The sequence below is a fragment of the Saccostrea echinata genome, unplaced genomic scaffold (assembly GCF_033153115.1).
Source record: "Saccostrea echinata isolate AGI-Se365-2 ecotype Australia unplaced genomic scaffold, CSIRO_AGI_Sech_v1 ptg000003l, whole genome shotgun sequence".
In the NCBI taxonomy this organism is placed as follows: Eukaryota; Metazoa; Mollusca; class Bivalvia; order Ostreida; family Ostreidae; genus Saccostrea; species Saccostrea echinata.
In genome coordinates this window covers 2,418,485-2,439,049 of record NW_026889752.1, presented here as the reverse complement: position 1 = coordinate 2,439,049, position 20,565 = coordinate 2,418,485, and the positions used below count along the sequence as shown (strand labels likewise).

Genomic DNA, 20,565 nt, shown 5'->3' with positions numbered 1-20,565 from the left:
AAGTGTGTGTATAAAAGAGAACATAAAATTTTAAATAATTACTATATTAATGATAAAAAGCCATTTAAATAGGTGAGTCTTAAGACACTTTTTAAAACTATGTAAATTTTGTTCATGTCTCAATTCTGCTGGGAGACTGTTCCAGAGTGCGGCTGCGCTTACATCGAAACGTCGATTTCCATATGACTTGGTTCGAGCACGAGGTTGAACACCTGTAATTCTCAATGATCTCGCTGGGAAATACAAATTTACAAGGTCTTGAATATATAACGGTGACATCCCATGCAGTGCCTTAAATACAGTTATTAATATTTTGTACTGGATCCGAAATTCCACTGGCAACCAATGCAAAGAAATTCCATTATACCACTACCTACTTGCTACCCCCAGTCCATCAAAAAGAATATTTTTCATTATTTTCAATCTCTGAAGTGAAAAACACTTGAAATTTCGGCTTGACATTATTTGTATCATGTTGTGAATTGCAGTTCAGACCTGCTGATTCCCTCAGGTACTCCTCTGTGTGCTTTCCTATATAAATATATATATTCGTCTTTTTGTCGAGTTTGAGTTTCTATTTTATGTCAAGCTTTCTTCATGGTGTCTGGAAGAGAGTGCTGGCCCTCTGAGGAAATTATCAGGTTTGCTCCCTACATATACACATATATACATAAAAATTTTACGTAGTATTTTGCTTTCAAGGTGCTAAGTTATGCAGACAGTTTTTTTTTTAGATTTAGAAATCCATTATCAATTATTAAAATTCATATTTTAAATGGATTCTTTTGTTTTAAAAATTAAACTAACTTACTTTCTCGAAATTGATAATAGTCAGGCCATGTTGTAAATTCACGTAATTATATAAAATTAAACATATAAACTCTGATTTGCTATTCAAAAGGAAAATATCGTGTAAACACTTTTTTTTACATATTGCAATCATGTATTACAAAGCTATGGCTAGTTTTAGAACTTCATTTCCAGAATAGAAAATTACAAGCTTTTGTGTCATAACAGATTCAAGTATGCTTCAAAGATAATTCATTCATTGAAAATAGTACAAGACTAAACAACAAAATCAAAATAAGGGAGACCCGTATGACCAACCTCATCTTGCAGTTAAGTATATTAGTCATGTTCTCGTCTCAGTCTTGGTTCATCAGATTCCTATACAAAGCAAAATCTGATCTGATATATTAACAATGTCCTGGTTTCTATTTCAATAATTACCTTTCCTTTTAGGGAGGATGGATAGTTTATTCATTTAACTTCTTCATAAAAAATCCCATTTCTTGACTGCAAAAAAATGTACCACACAAGGTCGTACAAGTTCCCTTTACACTAAATTTTCAGAATTTTTTTTAAATGAAGTGTATTATTATATTGTTTTTGTATCAGTAAAAATTTCATAATTCTATCCCCAATTTGCCGCATTCAGTAATGAATTGTATAAGTCCTCTAAGAAAAGGTTTTTGCACATAATTGTCATATTGTTTAATATGCATGTACATTAGACTAAAATTTACTCTATTGGCATAGTTTTATATAATAAAATATTGGTCTGCTCCACTAGATTCTTCTTATAATGAAATACTGTGTTCCAATTTTTCAGTAAGTATCTTACTTTTTTTATAATTGGTTTTTCTTGTATAAATAGAAGAGATCGATGTTGATATCTAAAGTATCATAAATTTGTTGACATTGATATCTTTATCCCCCTAGTTGCAAATTCATGAAACGAACAGATCTTAGAGTACTGAAAAATTATATTATATGCATATGATATATATTATGCTTTACACTATGAATGCAACATTCTCTGCTATGATTGCAGTTCGTTTCTCACACTAGCACAGATCCAACTTTCATCAACTAAGAAACTCGTTATTATATATATATATAGATATTCAATATGATTAAAATTCTGTTCGAGGTGTATTTAGAATTTTTAAAATTTGGATCAATGTAACCGATTGTATCATTAAACTTTCTCTAAATTAAATAGAGCTGCTTTATCCTTGATTTATCTGTACATTTTTATGCATATAACAATAACACGAACAATAACTCTTCACACGCGGATGCTTGAATTCAGACAAAGCGAAATTTCCGTAAAGTTATCTACTTCAAGATTGATTTGAGCTCGTAAAATGATTTAAAATAAACACTAGCTCTTATCTTAAAATCAATATGAAAGCCTACTCATTTTTCATAATAATATTATTTTTCTCACGGAGACTCAATACTTTAAACGAAACCTTGATGTAGGGAGTGGGTTTAAACAGGCTGAGCCTGTTGCCCAATCCTATTCACTTTTACATCTGTGAATAAAATATTGTTTAAATTAGATACTTTAAACGATGATGTCACAACTGCATCAAAACAAAGTTTACGAGAAAATAAAGACCGCGCGGTTTGCAGCCAGATAATGGGCATTAAGAAGCAAATGGCAAGCACATTGTATGCGTTTTATTGAAAAAAATTGGATTAATCAGTTCTGCTGATTTTACTTTCATCAGTTTTGTCCAATTAAGACAAGCAGTCGTGTCCTTATCCTGGTCAAGATTTCCTTTGACATTCTTGACAACATCACAGAATGCAAATATAAAAAATAAACGTTAACGTTGTTTCAGTGAACATGGTGTTATGAACATCTCAAGTTTTGCAGGCATATTTACCTTGACGTCCTAACAGATCATGGATTATATCTACAGAGCTAATGTTGTTCATAACACCAAGTTCACTGAAAAACGTTGTTCATTTCTTAAATGGTATCTTAAGCATTTCTATGTTACTTTACATCATTTAATAACTGAAAGGAAATAAAGAACACAAAAATTAAAAAAAAAAAACGTATGCACACAACGTTTCCATATCTTAACACCGGATTTTTCTTTTCATTTTCGTATTTTGAGGATAAACTTTCTGAATTCATTGGGACTTCCTCAGCTGTTCCCGGGACCTCATCTGCCAACGGTGTATTTACCCTATATAATATTACAAAAGTGTATATGAACACAGAGTAATATGTAAAGCATTATTTTAAAATAATGTGTTGAGTTCTTTCTTTCAAGTTTCATTGTTTGCACTAAACTCATTAATAGGCTAAAAAAATTACATAGAAAAAAGTTTTCTACTCATTTGACACTAATGATTGTACTTTACTTAGCATTTATAATAGAATAATATGCATCTCTATGAGGTGCAAGGGTAATAGATGAAGAACAATAAATTTTAATGATGACAAGTTAGAAATCATATACATACCAATGATTGAAAAGATCTTTTATCGGCTCTTCAAGTTGATCCAAAGTATATTACAGGTTAATCGTGGGGATAAAGGGGATCAAAGTTGATTGATACTTTGACCGTTTCAGACCCTTTCAGACTTTGAGTCTATGTAGTTTTCGCAAAGGGAGGTTCACAGACAGGTTTGGGACTCTAATTATGATTTATTGGAGTGACCACTGGCATAGTCGTGATGTACAGCGCTCAACACTTTTAGAACAAATACATGTATTTTCCTTTGTTCGCGATTAGCCACAAGTATATACAAACAGTCTATATACTTTTTTTCACTGACGCAGCACAAAAGGCGCTTGTCCACAAACAGCAGAATTATATGTTCTGTAAATATTTCTAATTAATTAAATTAAATGCTAAAAATGATTTAGGTTATTTAACACTTGAGAAGAAAATACCACGTAGTTATTCTAGTTAAAATATAAATTTGAAAAAAAAATCAATTTTAAGCATCATTTATGATCACAAGAAATCACAAATTAAACGTGTACTTGTGGTATTAGTTTGCCCTGTGTATCTCCTTTTTCAAATTCTCAGACAGCCCAGTTCATAATGGCAGATTTTTATTTCTAATCTATCAGGGATCAAGAAAAGTCAAACGGGAAGGACTACGCAGCAATAGCCAAACACAATGTCTAAATTCTGAGAAAAAATAAGTGTCCCGCACTCAGGGAGGCAAAGGGTCGCAGAAGCAATTTAGGAGATTCGTTGTATATATATATATATATATATATATATATATATATATATATATATATATATATATATATGATTTTGCCATTTAGGAGACCGCTCATACTTATATATTGGCATTAAGTAGCCTCGTAGAATAAGTGGACCAAAACCGGTCGCCTTAACATTTTGACCCTCTCTGAACAGAAAATTAATGACTTTTTAATATTAAATTGACAATAGTTAATTTTAGTTTAGTATATTTTTGTCCCTTAAATACAAAAAATATGCCAAAATTTTATGATTATAGAAATTTTTAAATTTAAATTTCAAGCACGTATATATTGGTATTATTATATATCGTCATTATGTAGACCAGCTAAAACTTGCAAAATTAAATAAGATCTGCTATATATGTCTTATTTCTCCTAGTATTTAGTTTTAGATATTGTTCTCCCACTAATTTTGGGTATGTACAATTTGCTAAATAGAATAAAACTTTTTACGAGAAAATGAGCTTTAGAGTTTCGTGTTCATCAACTTCAAGGTTTTCGTGCGCAATGCCTTCCGAAAATTTTCGGAAATCCTCGGTATCCTTTACGACCTTCGGAGAAATAGGAGTCAGACAAAATTTTGGTAAGTAATAACAAATTATGATTTTTTAAAAATACTTATTCATGATATATTGACTATATATTATGCACCCAATATCTTGCGGTTAACGTCTGGTATTTATTCATTGATAAAGACTTACGTATACTTATTAGCATGGAGGAAATTCGAATTGTAGTTTACCAACAACGTGTTTTCAACAGATCGTTTGTTTGTTTTGAACATATTTTATTGACATAAGCAAATGGATCGGAAACAAGTTCTTACAACTTACTTGTTCCTAAATTTTGATTACATGTACTTGAACAAAATAATTGTAATCTCTGCTTATTCATAAATATATACTGAATAGCATAATATTAGGCTGGTGGTATCGTTCTTGCGGAGATAAATTAAATATTCGATAATTTACCTGAAATACTAACTCTAATTTCCTATTATATGTGGGGTAGGGTTGGGTTGGAAATGGGAGTAAGGTGTTTCTAGGTTCAAACTTTTTTCACAGCCTAATCCAACCAGCCTTTCCTGAACAATTTTAATAGTAAAAGATTAATTGGGGGAGGGGAGGACCCCCCCTCCAACCACGATACCACATCTCTGATGTCTATGGCAGCGGATACATACATGCATATATGTACATACAAATTTATGTATCTGACAGCACCCCCCTTAGATTTCTTGTACATAAAACATAAAGTTGATTTGGACAAGCCCAATATAGCAACAATTTTGAAATATCTTCAAAAATAAAGAGGAATTAAGGGCTACAAACTGCTAAAAAAATTCAAAGGGACCAGATTAATATTTTTGATCGGGTTAGAAGTGGGGTTTGGGTGCAGGATGTGTGGAAATATTTTGTGTATATTCCATATAGGCAAAAAGGCTGTAGGCTACCGTTCATTTTTTTAATGATAGAAATTTGGTTGAAAAGGGGGGAGAAAAGTTGATGATAAATGTTATCTATTAATTTCATTTTGTTGCAAATGCCAAAAAAAGAAGCATTTTTGACAATGCTCATTTTTGTACCCATACTTACAGTCTAACTTTCTGTTTAATGACAAAAATATTCCTATTACTGGAAATAAAAATTAAGCCAAAATTCAAGTATTATATTAGGTCTGCATCAGCCTCCTTGCTTACCCATTATTTGCGCCTCAAGTTAAATCTGTGACATCACACTAGCCGACACATTACATGTAGTAGAAGGTAATAATATTATTATACGCCAATGATATTCTAAACAATCTATTACACTGTACCTTTTGGCATGAATGGAGGATTAATTAACAGGTTATATCAGAGATGAGCATATCAGTTAATAGTTATATGTATTACACTTTCCATGATTGAGTAACAAAAGATATACTGTATAATTCTTGCAATATTTTTTCTATAATAGTAGACTCAGTTAACATCACCACCGTTAAGGAGTTTCGATCTACAGCACTGCTGATTTAATTTCTCAGATTTTATTAGAGATCTACAAGTACCTTTACAGGTCACTTAATTAGTACATGTATCACAAATTTAATTGGGCAAATGAGAATTTTGTCTTTAACAACTTAAATGACTCAAAAATGTATTGCATGTTCAACATGTTCAGGGTAAATTATTTCCTTTATCATGAATTTATTCTAATTTTATGGGAGAATATATTTATGATTATGAAAGTACTAGTAAATCAGCCTACACATAAGTAAGAATTACTTCAACTATTTGAATTACTTTGCAGATTTATTGCATTGTCTTTATTACTTAACAATCATGTAAAACTTTATTTCATGGTCGTAGGAACGGGGGTGGGGGGATGGGGGGTGGGGGTGCCCCCAATAATTTTGCCGAAATATAGAATACTAAAGAAAACATAGCTACTATATGCTTGTGCCCCCTCAATAAAAACGCCTGATGACCTTTTTTTTTTTTTTTTTTTTTAAGCTTGTCAAGGAATTTTTGGTTGTTAGTGCCCCCCAAAGAAAATGCATGGCTGTCCCCCCTCCCCCAAACTGAAATTGCTTCTTACGGGCCTGTATTTATTGATTTTTTTTTAATGTTTCATTTATTTATAAACCTATTAAGTGTTTCATTTTGAAAAGAAATATTAGAAGATAATCATAATTTCAGAAAGAAGTTGAAATTAAATAATAAAAGAGACCCTAAGAAAAATTGCTTGTTGTCATTGTCAAGCTTGAACAAGTCCTGATTCATATGAAACAGTACGCAGTTTTGCTAAAGGTCGTAAGTCAAAACGTAGACGTAAACGTAGACGTAGCCGTAACTTACGTCGATTTTGCGTTTTACTAAAGATCGTATCTTACGATTTAACGTAGATTTACGTCAAAATCTACGGGTGCCCTACAGCAGTCGTAGAAAAACACGTAGCATAAATAAAAATGGCGACACTTTTATAATTATGCAGCGTTCTTTAAGACAACAGCGAGTTTTCCGCGATAGGAGCCAACCACTGGACTCCTTGAATGATTCGGAGCTCATTTCGAGGTATCGTTTCCCTCGAAGAGTAATTTTTGACATGATTGATGGGGTGGACGAGCAACTACGACCATATACGCAAAGATCTCATGCCATCCCCACTCAGTTGCAGGTTATATTGTAAACATTGAATCTGAAAGCGCATCCATGTCACATCTATGGCAACGGGAGTTTCTAAACAAGGAATCGTTAGGTCTAGGAAACAAATATTCCGGCAGAAGTAGCTAGATATTTATATATTTTACGGATAAATGTTTCACTTTTGTTACCCCACAGAATATATTTCAAGGAAATCATTAAGAAAAAAAATAGTGCCCTTATATGTTGTTAAAAATAAAAGGAAAAAACAAAACCCTGTTTTTCTTGTTGATAGAGCATTCATTCTTTACATAACACATGTACACACGTGTTCTTATACATGCACTGTGTGTGTGTGTGTGTGTTTTTTTTTTTAAGTTTAAATCTAGGCTTACATGAGCAACGCTATGTTTCGTTCAATGCAAAGATAACCTTTAAGTGGGTTCAATTTCTGTATTGAATTTTTTTTTTTCACGAAGACGGCAAACATTTGGGGGGGGGGGGGGGGGGGCTGTTTGAGTTGGGGCTCACAATCTACGCAAAACCACATTAAAATTACAAGGTTCTTTTTTTCTGGCCCTATTTACATAAATTCTTTTATTTTACATGTAAACCTCGGTTTTGTATATATTCAAGTTATAAAACACTATAACACATGTTGTTAAGTTCAAAGCAGGTTGTACTCATTATCCATATAACTGTATAAATAAATTGATATATGTATGCCTGGCCTTGCAAAAATTTCATGCACAAGACATTGTAGAAATATACATTATTCTTGTGCTTCAGAATAATAGGAAACACCAGTCATAAAATATCTTCTCTCTCATTTAAATGCGTATTTTAACTTATGAACTCATATGTCATAAAAGCTTACTAGACAGTATAAATTTAATTTATAAAGTGATATCAACTAAACCTATTTGATTTCTTATCAAAGTTTAGCAATTACTTAAAAATTATTTACAGGTACATTTACAAAGTACAGTTAACAAAAGACTTCCCAAAATTATGGAATTTAGGCTTTCCAATAATTTTTTTAGATATATTTTATAAAGTGCATGCTGTGCTGCTCTAAAAGAATTAAACATGCAAGATTTTAACTACTGAAAATATAAAATGCCGAAATCTCATCCTAAACCAATACTTTAACTTCCAAGTTAAATATCAAACAAAACGTCAAAAATACAATGACTGAAAATCTAAAAATTCTAAAAATAAAATAGACTGGTCACCAGTCTAGAGGGGGGTAGGAGGTCCGGACCCCTCCTTGAATTTGCATAGTTATTAAAGGTATATACTGAAGCAAACTGATAAAAGAATGACTTTGGATCCCCCCCCCCCCCCCCCGAAAACGTGGACGTACTCCACCATCACCTACCATGAAATAGGTGTTTTTCACGTTTGGGGAATATGGATTTTATTTTATTTATTTATTTTTTTTTTTTTTTGTTTGTTTTGCTTTGTTTTTAATTTCTGGTTTAATACGTTTGGAAAGGGAATTAATTTTTTTCTTTAATTTTTGTTTGTTTGTTTTTTAATTCGGGGGGGGGGGTTGTTTGTTTTTTGTTTTGTTTTGTTTTGTTTGTTTGTTTGTTTTTTGTTTTTTTTTTTTGTTTGTTTTTTTTTTTTTTTTTTTTTTGCTTGTCAAGAAATTTTCGGTTGGAATTTTTTTTTTGACTGGGATGGACCCCCTCCCCCCCCCCCCCGGAAAAAAATTCCTGCATCCGCGCCTGCCAGTCAAGTGATAGGTCTGCACAAATCGCTAAATAGAGTTTTAACAGGAAAATAACTAATTAACAAAATTGTCAATTAAAGTAACACAGACACTTTTGTAATTTACTTTTGTAATTTAATTTGTTTATATAACTTTTATTTATCAACCTATATTTCATTATTAAAGCTGCATAAGAATAAAAAACATAATTTTAAACTTACATTAACAAAATTCTGATATGCTACACATATCAAAGGAAAACTGTACATTGTAATGACACTAGATGTAAATAAACTTAATGCCAATACAAATTGAGTGCAAGTAAAAATACTCATCTTAAATTATTTGAATAATTTATCTTGCATGTAGGGGGCAGAAATATGCCACGGTGCCATACGTATATAAATGTAACTAGAAATATGTCCATAGATCATGAATGCCCCGCCGAGGGTATATTAGTAATGCAACATGAAAATTTGTATTAGTGTATGAAATTTGATGAAAATATCTTGAATAGTTTCTTTAAAATTGAAATCTAAAAAGTTGGATATAGATGATAAATTCTCACCAAATTATGTATGAGTGCAAAAGCTTACATAAATATACCTTAAATGGTTTCTTTAAAACTAAGCAAAATGCAAAGGGGGAGTTTCGATAAGGCTGTTTTTTGGCCCCTCTAGAAATGTAATGAAATTGTGATATGTTGTAGATAAAAGTGTTATCTTCCTAAAAATATGAAAAAAATTTATACTGCACATTTTCTGGTCACGTGATAATTAAAAATTTAAGTATACCTTCTTCCCTATGTTTTTGGAGGGGTCATATTTAAAGGGGGTAATGGAGTTTATTTAACGTCAAAATCATAAATGAAATATTACAAATGTGAATAAAGGCATCAAATAATATATTTCAATATTTTTCTTTACAGAAAATTAATGATATTTATTTAATTTGAATGCGTTTTAAGGTGCAAGATTTTTCTCGTGTTTTAATTGTAACTCTTCTTTCAAAGAGGATGAATGTAACATATAAAACGTATATGAATAATAAAGACAGGAATTTTCAAAAAATGAATTAATCGACAGTTTATACTTAGACTTAATAATCAATATATAACATTTTCCCGTACGTAGAAAAGCAAGTGTAAAGATATATAGACAAGAGATAGATAATCTTAAACTGTCATTGACAGGTGTTTGACACTGTTTGCAACACATTTTTGTCAACTAAAGTTATTGTGCTAAATATAGTATTAAAAATGTACCGTAATATCATTAAATTGAATTTTAAAAAAAAAATTTTGAAATTAGTAGATTTCGGAATTCGGTGCGATTAAAAAATGCAGCTATTTATATTTTTAAAGTATATTTAAAAAAATCATAGTCTGCAACGTACACTGTATTTAATAATACCAAGCGTATTACTACCAGTCAAAATATTTTATCAGCCGGAGGATTTATAGGTTTCCTCATCGTCTGTCCGCCTGTTTGTCCGTCCGTCCCTCTGTCTATCTGTCAGTCTGTTCCACTTGGTTTCTCGCACTTTTCTCTAAACGCTTGCAGATATTGAGCTGGCTTTGGTATTTATAGTGTATCCTGATGAGTTTGGAATTCGAGTTTGAAATTCTGCTTCATTGATTTTGGACGGAATATTACAAATTAAAAAAAAAAAGGGGGGGGGGTACGGCTTTTTTTTGTTTTGTTTTGTTTTTTCTAAAAAAAAAAATCGCATATATTGAGCTGATTTTTGTTTTGGTATATGTGCTAAACTTGAGTTATAGATCAAGTTTGCATTTTCTTCCGCTTCAATGATTTTTCAAATAGGGCATTTTCAATTTTTAATGGAAACCAGGTTATACTTGGTGTGCCGATAGTGGACTATTATTGCTAATGCTTACAGAATGCGTGAATAAATAGCCAAATGATAAAAAAAACTAAAATACATTGAGTGCATGTCTTCTATTCATTCTTAAACTTAAAAGTATTTACGCACATAAAGAGGTGCATTATGTTTTCAACAAAAATAAGACAATTCAGGCAAGCGAGGACCTACATGTAATTCCTCGCGCTTCCCAACTTCCTTTTGAAGCTTATGTTGTTTCACCAACTCTAGTCACTATTTGATTTGTTAGACCATAGCCGCAATTTAAAATACATTTGTAAATACCAAATGTATGTGTTAAATCATATCCTGCAGAAACGTACAAATCAACATCCAGTCTTAAAAGTAATCTACGTTCCCTACATGTAGCACACGGAATTATATGTGAACCTTCTCTAACAGATTGAAGCGAGGAGAGTTTCTATTCAAAGGAATGGCTATAAACATATCCTTGATAAAGAAGGTTAATGAATGGACTAATCCTCAAACTTCTCTTTAGTTCAGTCAGTCATTCGGAAAATGTAAGATCCGGCATCTGTAGCATCATCGGTGCATATTTCTTCAAGATAGGGATTATAGTTACATGAAAATGAGACATGCTCCAAAATATATACCCTGAGTATTCATCAAGAAAATGTAAGTCAGATCTAGCGTCTGAAGCAAGTCTGACAGTGTGCATCCAAAGATGCATCATAAAGCACGTCTTCTCAACAAGTGCTTATAGCTGCACTGCTCCATAAACATTAACCTGCTTTAAGAACATTAACCTGGACATTCTTTAACTGAAAATGCAGCATCTGAAACCCGACAGATGACAAGAAAACACACTAGATCAGGCGACTCTGATGATATGAAGAAAATGATTAAAACTTTTAATAACCTGGCACGCCTATAACGATGGTATTACAAAAGCTCCCCCAACTTCGAGTAGGTGAGCTAAATATGTGACGTTATAGTAATACGCGGGCGACGAAATAAGTATGGAAATAACGATAGGATACGATTATGTTTTCTTATGTTAATATTTTCGAGAGTTCTCTTTGGTTTAGAAAAAAATATGCTACTTTTGGCTTTGTATTTTAACACGGCGTCAGATCAAGTAACCAGGAGCTTCTAATTTTAGATATGCAAATTTTAGACAATTTTCAATTTTTGGATATGAAGTGCACACGCGACACTCATCATATTTTAAGATATTAGTGTGCAGAGTATATCTAATTACTGAAGAAAACTAGGTGAGTGTCCCTCATGCACTTCATATTCTAACCATCGATTTATAAATGCCACCCTCTTATATTTTCCCATTAGCCTAATGTTAAATCATTTGAGGGTACATCTAAGAATGTGCCAACTACGGTGTGAATTCATCTCATATAAACTCTTGGAATATAAATAACAAAAATTAACATATATATCTTGAATTCTAAACCAATTTTGAAAAAATAAAACGAAATTTATTTTTATGAAAATAAGTGGGCCGATAAGCGGCCTTATCGAAACTCCCCCTTTGAGAAAAGTTATGTCAAGGTCACAGGAACATTCAAGGTCAAACATTTTTGATATAGTTTAATAGTTTTCACATACACGTATCAGCATATTAAGTTTGATAAAAATATTTTGAATGGTTTATTTAAAACTGAGCTAAACAATAATTTAAAATAAATGAAGTAAAGGTCAAAGGAAAGGTCAAGGTCAAAAAATATTGATGCAGTTGAAAAGCTTACATCAGTATGTATTAGCATATGAAGTTTGATAATTAAAAATACTATGAATGGTTTCTTTAAAACTGAGTTAAACACAAATCGATAAAAGTGAGGTCAAGGTCTAAAATGTTGTTGAATTGCTTACATCAGTATGTATCGCATATGAAGTTTGACACTAATTTAAGAAAAGTGAGGTTAAGGTCAAAGGAAAGGTCAAGGTCAAAAAATGTTGATGCAGTTGCATAGCTCTCATCAATATTTATCAACATATGAAGTTTGATGAAAATATCTTGGATAGTTTCTTTGATAATGGGCTTTGAACTGAGCTAAACGCAAAGCGCGACGGAAGGACAGACGGAGGGATGGATGGGCGGAAGACGGACATGACAAACACTATATGCCCCGGCCATATTCATGGCGGGGCATAAAAATGTGACTTGTTTCTTTAAAAGGAAGTCTCATGGTTCCTTTTCAGGTGTTATGTACGTTGCGTTACATCGCAAAGGCTGATTTCTTTTCCGAAGTTGGAGACATTCATGGGGTTTCAAAATCGTCCGTCTCTGTATGTATACCAAGGGTGTGTCAAGCCCTTTGTGAGCACTTGCAGAACATTAAATTTCCATCATCAGTGATCTCTCTAAGGAAAATGAAAGAACAATTTTACTGCATCGCCCGTTTTCCCAACGTGGTAGGAGCCATAGACGGGACGCTTATCCCTATCAAAGGAATGAGTAGCGATGATGAGCACATCTATGTGTCAAGAAAGAACTTTCATGCCCTAAATATCCAAGGGGTAGTGGATGCAGAGATGAGGTCTATCCAAGTATTGTTAGCGATTTGTACAATGCAGTCCATCTACAAATATACAGTGAAACTTGTCTAATCTGGATGATGTGTAATCCAAAATCTTGCTTAATACGATGTTAACTTTATGTCCATTTCAGTGAATTTATTTGTTTAAAATGTTGTCTAATCCGAGATGTTGTGTAATCCGGTCATTTTTTTGGAACCAGTAGTGTCCGGATTAGACAAGTTTTACTGTAATTCATTTTAAAATGGAGAACATTTTGTTTCTCTTCTTGCTTAATTTTCTTTACGATCATACGATGTTATACTCTTATTTCAGATTTCTTAACATCAATTGCCGATTCCCAGGCAGTGCGCATGATGCATACATCATGTCAAACTCCAACATTCCAGGCATTATGGCTAACCTGACAGAAGGTGGTTGGCTGCTGGGTGACTCTGGGTACCCTTTGAAAGATTTCCTCATGACACCATTCAGTAACCCTTCTACTCAAATGGAGGAAAGATATAATCATGCTCACTGCCAGACAAGAAATGTTATAGAGAGGGCATTTGGCGTGCTTAAATCCAGGTTTAGGCATGTGATAAGATTTCAAAACATCATAATTATCTTCCATTAGATATTATCTGTAACATAAAGTTGTATAAGTATCATTAGTTTACGTGAGGAACTAGTTCCCTATTATCTCCATCAAGAACGAGTGTTCATATTTACCTTAAAAGCATATATGAACAATATAGAAATGAAAAAAACAGTAAAATATATACTAACATCATAATTTAGCCTTCATAATTGCTAAATTGAGAATTTGATCAATCATATCATTCATACTTTGCAGATGTCTTCACAAGAGTGGAGGATGTCTGCCATTTACACCTACCAAATGTGCACTTGTCATTGAAACGTGTTGCAGACTTCATAACAAGGCCATTGAGGAGAGAATCCCCTTACAACAAGGTGGTCCTGTTGTATTACAACACAACAACTACGTTTATGGAGGAGCACCTCTGGGGTCAGCCAGAGACCTGAGACAACACATTGCATCAAGATTTTAAGTAAATTTAATAACAGGCAACATTTAAGGAGACTCTAAACACTGCGCACAGGAGAGTTCTAATTTCATGTTAGTTTTATGCAGTTAAAGTGATCTACCCATAGATTAATGTGAATTAAACGGAAATACACAGTGAATATCACCATTTGATTTAGATTTAAGTATCATTAAAGTAAATTATACTACACTGTAATATAAAGCAATTGAATGCATTATTTGCAGGTATTTTCCAAATGTAAGTAAACAGCAGTGATTTCTTTCACTATCACTTCATTACCTTTTAACATATCCTGGAAATGACAGGTACCCACTAGATAAATTCAGTATTCATGGACACCTTTAGATGATACATGTATATTTCTTTAAAGTCCAAAACACAATTTCCTTGGTGTTTAGAGCCTCCTTAAATTGTCCGGGATATAACTTAGCACTGTAAGTGCATAAAATTTAATTGCCTTTGATGGTTATTTTTTAGTTCAAGTAACTTTTATTTCATAACAAAATTTGTTTTACTTTGTAGAAAGGAGGACAAACTGAAATAACGAAGAACTCGCTGTATTTTGCCTTTGAATTTAATATTTTAAAGTTAAAATAAATAATCTATACAATGTAAATATTATTTTCTTATCTATTTTCACATTAGTATCTGGTACTCTAGAAGAGAAAAACAATACCATATACATGTATTGTATCAACTTTTTGAAAATTGTTTTACAGAGAAGTGTTTTTCTATTTAGGCAAAATACACAGGGTGTAATCAAATGTTGATGACAAAAAATTTAACAAAAGGCCTATGGGCCACATTGCTCACCTGAGCATATTGGCTTATAAAAATAAAAAAAAACATTCAGTTTTGAAAAGTTCCTATGTAAAACTGTAACTGCCCATTGTGGTCCCACCCTGACCCGGGGTCAGGATTTGAAAAATTTGAATCTTCAATACCTGAGGATGCTTCAAAACCAATATAATTAATCGTGGCTTTGCTATTCTTGAGAAGAATTTTTTTAAAGATATTTCCTATATATTCTTATGTTGAACTTTGACACCCTGTTGTGGCCTGGCCCTATCCCTGGGGGTTATAATTTGAACAATTTTGAATCTTAATTATCTCCCCTTGAAAAAGAGTGTGGCCCTTCATTTTAACAAATCTGAATCCCCTTTACCCAAGGAAACTATATTCCAAACTTGGCTGAAATTGGCCCAGTGGTTCTAGAGAAGATGATAATGTAAAAAGCGACAGTAACAACTATGACAACGACAGACAACAGACAAATTTTGATCAGAAAAGCTGACTTGGGCCTTCGGCTCAGGTGAGCTAAAAATGAATAACTGAAGGAACTGACAATCCCGATTCTAAATTCTGCCATCCCTCCAATATTGCTACAGCTCTCTCCAGCGCTTGAGCCTTCCTTTCCTCAAGTTCTAATCTTTTCTTTTTCAAATCGACAAGTTCTTTAATGCCATTTTCTGCAAAAAAGGGCATATTAAAAACCAGCTCATTAGCATAACAACATTACAATAAATCCATTAGATTGATGTCAGTGCTAAAAATGTTGACCAGTTGAAACTCATAAAATTGAGACCTTTTTCCCTTACAAATTGTGATAGTTGTACTTGGTTTTATTTTATTTCAATTAATGCTATATATATTTTATTTCAGAAATTTAATAACTAGAATATTCACAAAGTTGAATTTTGATGTTTTGTTTTTATGATTTATGCACTCTGGATATTCGTTTGCTAACTATTACCATAGTCTTCAGTCTTCTTCTTTCCTACTGATTCCATACTCTTCTTTCTCTTGCATGCTTGTGATGGCAAGGCTGAAATAAAAATGAAAACAGATGTGAAAGATCTTGTCTATAAAATTTTCTTGCCTGCAAACTGTGTTAGGAATTGAGTAGCGTGTAGGCAATTTTTTTACGTCTTTAAACAAAACATACAAGTAACACTAATGACAAAAGAATATAGTGCTTAAAAGCATTTCCATGATATAAATTTAAAGTTTGAATTTTTATAAATTTGGGAACAGCAGAAAATTTTGTTCAGAACTAAAAATAAGGGACTGTAACGAAAGTGGAAACAAACTTTTTTTTTTTTTTGCTAAACCTAATGTATCATTTTTATCAACTTGCCAAGGCTTGGGGATAAAACACACAACTGACTGAATAAAAAATCTTATTTCCTATCCAGCTTATAACATGATATTTAATTGGTTAGCAACCCAGGTGTAAATTTCTGTACATCCGGCTTGAGCGGGGTTAAGTAACATGACGTCACAATGCATCATTTCTCTATGAAAAAGCAGACAACATGATATCCTTGTAGCACATAGTAAATCTTATCGATAGTTTGAAGCACCATTGATAGGACTTATGTTTACAAAGAATTTATTTGGTACATAGGAAATAAATTCGTTATTCCTAGGCCGAAGGGTGTATGGAATACAACCCAGGGTAAATCCCCATAAACCCTTGATTGAATATCCAACCACAAACCTTGGTGGTTTATCTTAAAACCGTATATATATTCAATTAATGCTATATGCAAATCCTGATAATTAAATAAATAGTTGTAACATCATTTAATAATGAATGAATTAGTGTCGGAATCAGATATCAAGTATACATGCATACATACCTGTACATGGAGTTGAAGGCTCTTCAGAAGTTACATGTATGTCAACCACACATTCTAAAATTTCCAGATCATGATGTTATATATTAGATAGCATATGTGATTAAAATAAAATGTATCTTTCATAAATAAGGATAATTCCAAGTATATGTAACTTTTCAATTTTTATCAAAAAAGATATTTTTTATGCGAATAGTCAACTTAAGCAATGTATAATTCATAATATTATTTCTTGTTGAAACTAAATGTGTCAGTGTGACATTAAGGCCCCCTTCCTAATTTCATACTTAACTAAATACTAAAAAACTAAACATGATGGAATGAAGGAATAATAGACCATGATAGTTGGACAGGGAAATTTCATGGTGGAGGGGGGGGGGATGTAGATTTTGATTATAAAACAACAATGACTGTAAACCCAGTTACTATAAACAATATACAATTATTGCTGGTTTTTGAGGTCAATACAATGATTTAGACACCTGAGGAGTACAATATTCACAGAGCCTGAAGGTCGAGGTGAATATTATACTTCGAAGGTGGCTAAATCATCGTATTGGCCGAAAAAACCCCAGGAATAATTGTTTTATTCAATGATTAAATGACATGCACTTATTAAGCAATCCGTGCCATCTTACTTGTTCACATCTACTGAAGTACTAGCCAAACATAATGAGAGAAACGGGGTTAAAAAAACACAGATGTATTATTTTTGGAATTATTAATTCTAGTTTAGGTGCAATGTAGAAAAAATAAATATCAGGCACATATATGGGATTGATTTTGAAAAGGGGGCATTAAAAGGAAGAAAAAAATTACAACTTATCTTAAAACAAATCTTTGACTACCCCCCCCCCCCCCCCAAAAAAAAAAGGAAAAGAATTCTCCCAAATCAAAATTTATTTGGTGGGATGTAAAGGTCCATAAATTTTTCGAGGGGAGGGGGGCTTACATTGAAATTTTTTATCCTTAGAATTTAAATTAAAACTTAAAATTCTCAAAAGGTGGGGAGAGGTACAGGCCTCCTCCCCCCCCCCCCCCCCCCTCACCCAAGAATCTATGTGCCTTAATGTTATGTTCATATCAGTGGATGTCATGTGCAAGTGAAATAACTTTCCTAAACTATTTGCATCAATCTGGAATTTCCCTATCTATTTCTGGTCCAATGTAGAACAAATAACTCCTTATATTAACCTGGAAGATCACCAGCAGGTCAATATAAAGTAGTATTTTTCTAAAATTGTTGGATCTCAGCCAATCAGAGAGATGGGAATTATTCAGTCATATGATAAAATGTATTATACAGTCCAATGACCTGAAGCATTCTTAGATGTCGCACTGCAATCTCCTGTTGCTCCGGGACAATTCAAATCAAAGTTTGTCTTCTTTGGTTGACCTGTACATCAGATATAAAAAAGAATAATATTTCAGTATGTTTACAAAATTCTACAGCTAGATTTGCAATATCATACAACAATTTTATCATACAGATATAGTTCTTTGTACATGTATTAAGTATATGAAAGTAAATGTTTGAGATTCATGGTGTCATAAAAAATTAACCCTTTAAACCCTAAAATATCAAATCATACGGTGATTTCTAATGTAAATGTGTATATACTATAGTAATATGGGATTACATTGATCTGCATCTGATCTAATATCTGCTGCCCCTTCTAAGCCATGGATAATCTCTTGTGGAATTGTTCCAAGAAGCTAAAAAATCAAAGTACATTAGTATGTAAGCTTAAATTTATTTCCATAAAAAACATAAGAATGTTGTTTCCAATTTATTGAAGTGACTACTTTCTAGAAATATTCCTTTTGTGATATAATTTTTTAAAAATGCGAAACTTGAAAGACAAGTTCTTTGAACATTTCAATTGATCCTGTGTATAAACTTTATTCACTCATTTCACTTTTACTTAACTTTTATTGTAAGCTTTCTATCCACTACCAAATACTCACAGTCACCTCCCATGGCTTAAAAATCACTTCTGAACAGGGTCCTCCACCTGTTCTTGATGCTTCTCTCTTTCGGAAAGCTCCTTCTTTTTCACACTGGACAAACTATCCTGTATTTTCTTTTTGGTTTCATCCAATGTTCTGTTGCATGATACTGCTACAGCATTCACTCTGCATTTATTTTAATGCTAAGAGTTATTTTAAGATATTTAAAGTACCTAATGAAATAATGGTGAAGACCAGACTACACCCGATAGACCGGACGCAATTCATAGCGCTCCGGATTTCTTTGTTAACAACTGTTTATAAACTCCAAATTAAACATGTAACATTGTGACTTCTTAACTTTTTTCTTTGTCCTGAGGAAGGGACAGGTTGTCCCTAAAATTTGACAATTATTATTGTTCGTGTCGTTGGTCATTTTTAGTGCTTTATATAAATTTCCATCCGTGACCTTGTATCTACTTAGTAGATCCGACACTTAGGATATACAGTGTTGCTGGTTTTTAGTGATTTATATATATATATATATATATATATATATATATATATATATATATATATATATATATATATATAACTCTGATTTAAGGACTAGGGAGACCAGACCATTATATATGGCTTAAGGAGACAATATACAGATTTTTTAAATTTGCTTTTTTCTAAAAAGAAATACCAGATCAATGTTCTATAGAACACCATTTAGTCGACTCTTGCTTTATTTTTTCATTATAAATGCCTCCTAAAAATATATGAAAAAAATGGTCTCCCTAATATTTTATGTTTCTCTCATATGACTTAAGGAGACCAGTGTATACCTTTATACATATAACTTGTGGTTTAAGTAGACCATTTTTCTTTCATAGTAATTTCACTGATTATGGATTAATTAACATATTGTTTCCAACCAGAATAGTTGCGGATGGTCATTGGTCAAGCTCAGCAGAAAGATATTTGTGTTAATGTGACTCAACATGATCAGTACAAAATCTTGAATATAAAACTAAAGTCATTGCACAAGTGACTTATATAGAGAGTAGTTGCCCCCCTGGCGCAGTGGTTAGAGCGTCTGCTCTAGAGTAGAGAAGTAAGGAGTTGATCCTTACATCGCAGGTTCAAATCCCACAGTTGGCTGGGGAGACCGATCCTTCGGATGAGACCGCATAAATCGAGGTCCCGTGTCACAGTAGGTGCTGGCACGAAAAAATCCCTTCACTGCTCAATGGCTGTAAGTGCTGAGTATAGGACAAAATTTGCAGCTTTCCACTGGCATGTGGTGGCGTCTCTATATGAGTGAAAAAATCCCGAGAGGGACGCTAAACAACATACAATCAATCAATCAATCAATATATAGAGAGTATAAGCCCAGAGTAGCTTGTTCTGATATCCACAATTAACTCTCAATGCTGTCGCCCACATGTTGCAGTGGTAAGAGCCTATGCTCTAGAGTTGCCGTGTTAGGAGTTGATCCTTATGTCACATGTTTGAATCCCACTGTGGGACGTGGAGACCGGTCCTTCGTACAAACCAAGGTCCAGTGTCACAGTAGATACTGGCATGAAAAAGATCCTTCACTGCTCATTGGCCCTGTGTGCCGAGCATAGGTCATTTGCAGCTCTCCACCGGCAAGTGATGGCATCTCCATATG

At 32.8% G+C, this 20,565-nt stretch overlaps 1 protein-coding gene and 1 pseudogene across 1 annotated transcript; one reads left to right on the top strand and one right to left on the bottom strand.

Annotated features, from left to right (window-relative positions):
• Window positions 1-4,535: 4,535 nt before the first annotated feature.
• LOC133178661 (putative nuclease HARBI1) lies at window positions 4,536-14,881 on the top strand. Its single transcript, XM_061313382.1, has 6 exons — window positions 4,536-4,611; window positions 6,915-7,186; window positions 12,929-13,266; window positions 13,580-13,837; window positions 14,100-14,316; window positions 14,836-14,881. The coding sequence occupies exons 1-5, from the start codon at window positions 4,536-4,538 to the stop codon at window positions 14,314-14,316; spliced, it is 1,161 nt and encodes a 386-aa protein (XP_061169366.1). The 3' UTR covers window positions 14,836-14,881.
• A 749-nt stretch (window positions 14,882-15,630) lies between these two features.
• LOC133178660 (uncharacterized) overlaps window positions 15,631-20,565 on the bottom strand; it is a 38,338-nt pseudogene continuing 33,403 nt past the window's right edge.

Coding starts and splice junctions, on each gene's coding strand:
- LOC133178661 (XM_061313382.1), top strand. CDS start 4,536: ATGCCTTCCGAAAATTTTCGGAAATCCTCGGTATCCTTTACGACCTTC. Junction 13,267..13,579: donor GTAGTGGATGCAGAGATGAG/GTCTATCCAAGT, acceptor CTCTTATTTCAG/ATTTCTTAACATCAATTGCC. Junction 13,838..14,099: donor GTGCTTAAATCCAGGTTTAG/GCATGTGATAAG, acceptor CATACTTTGCAG/ATGTCTTCACAAGAGTGGAG.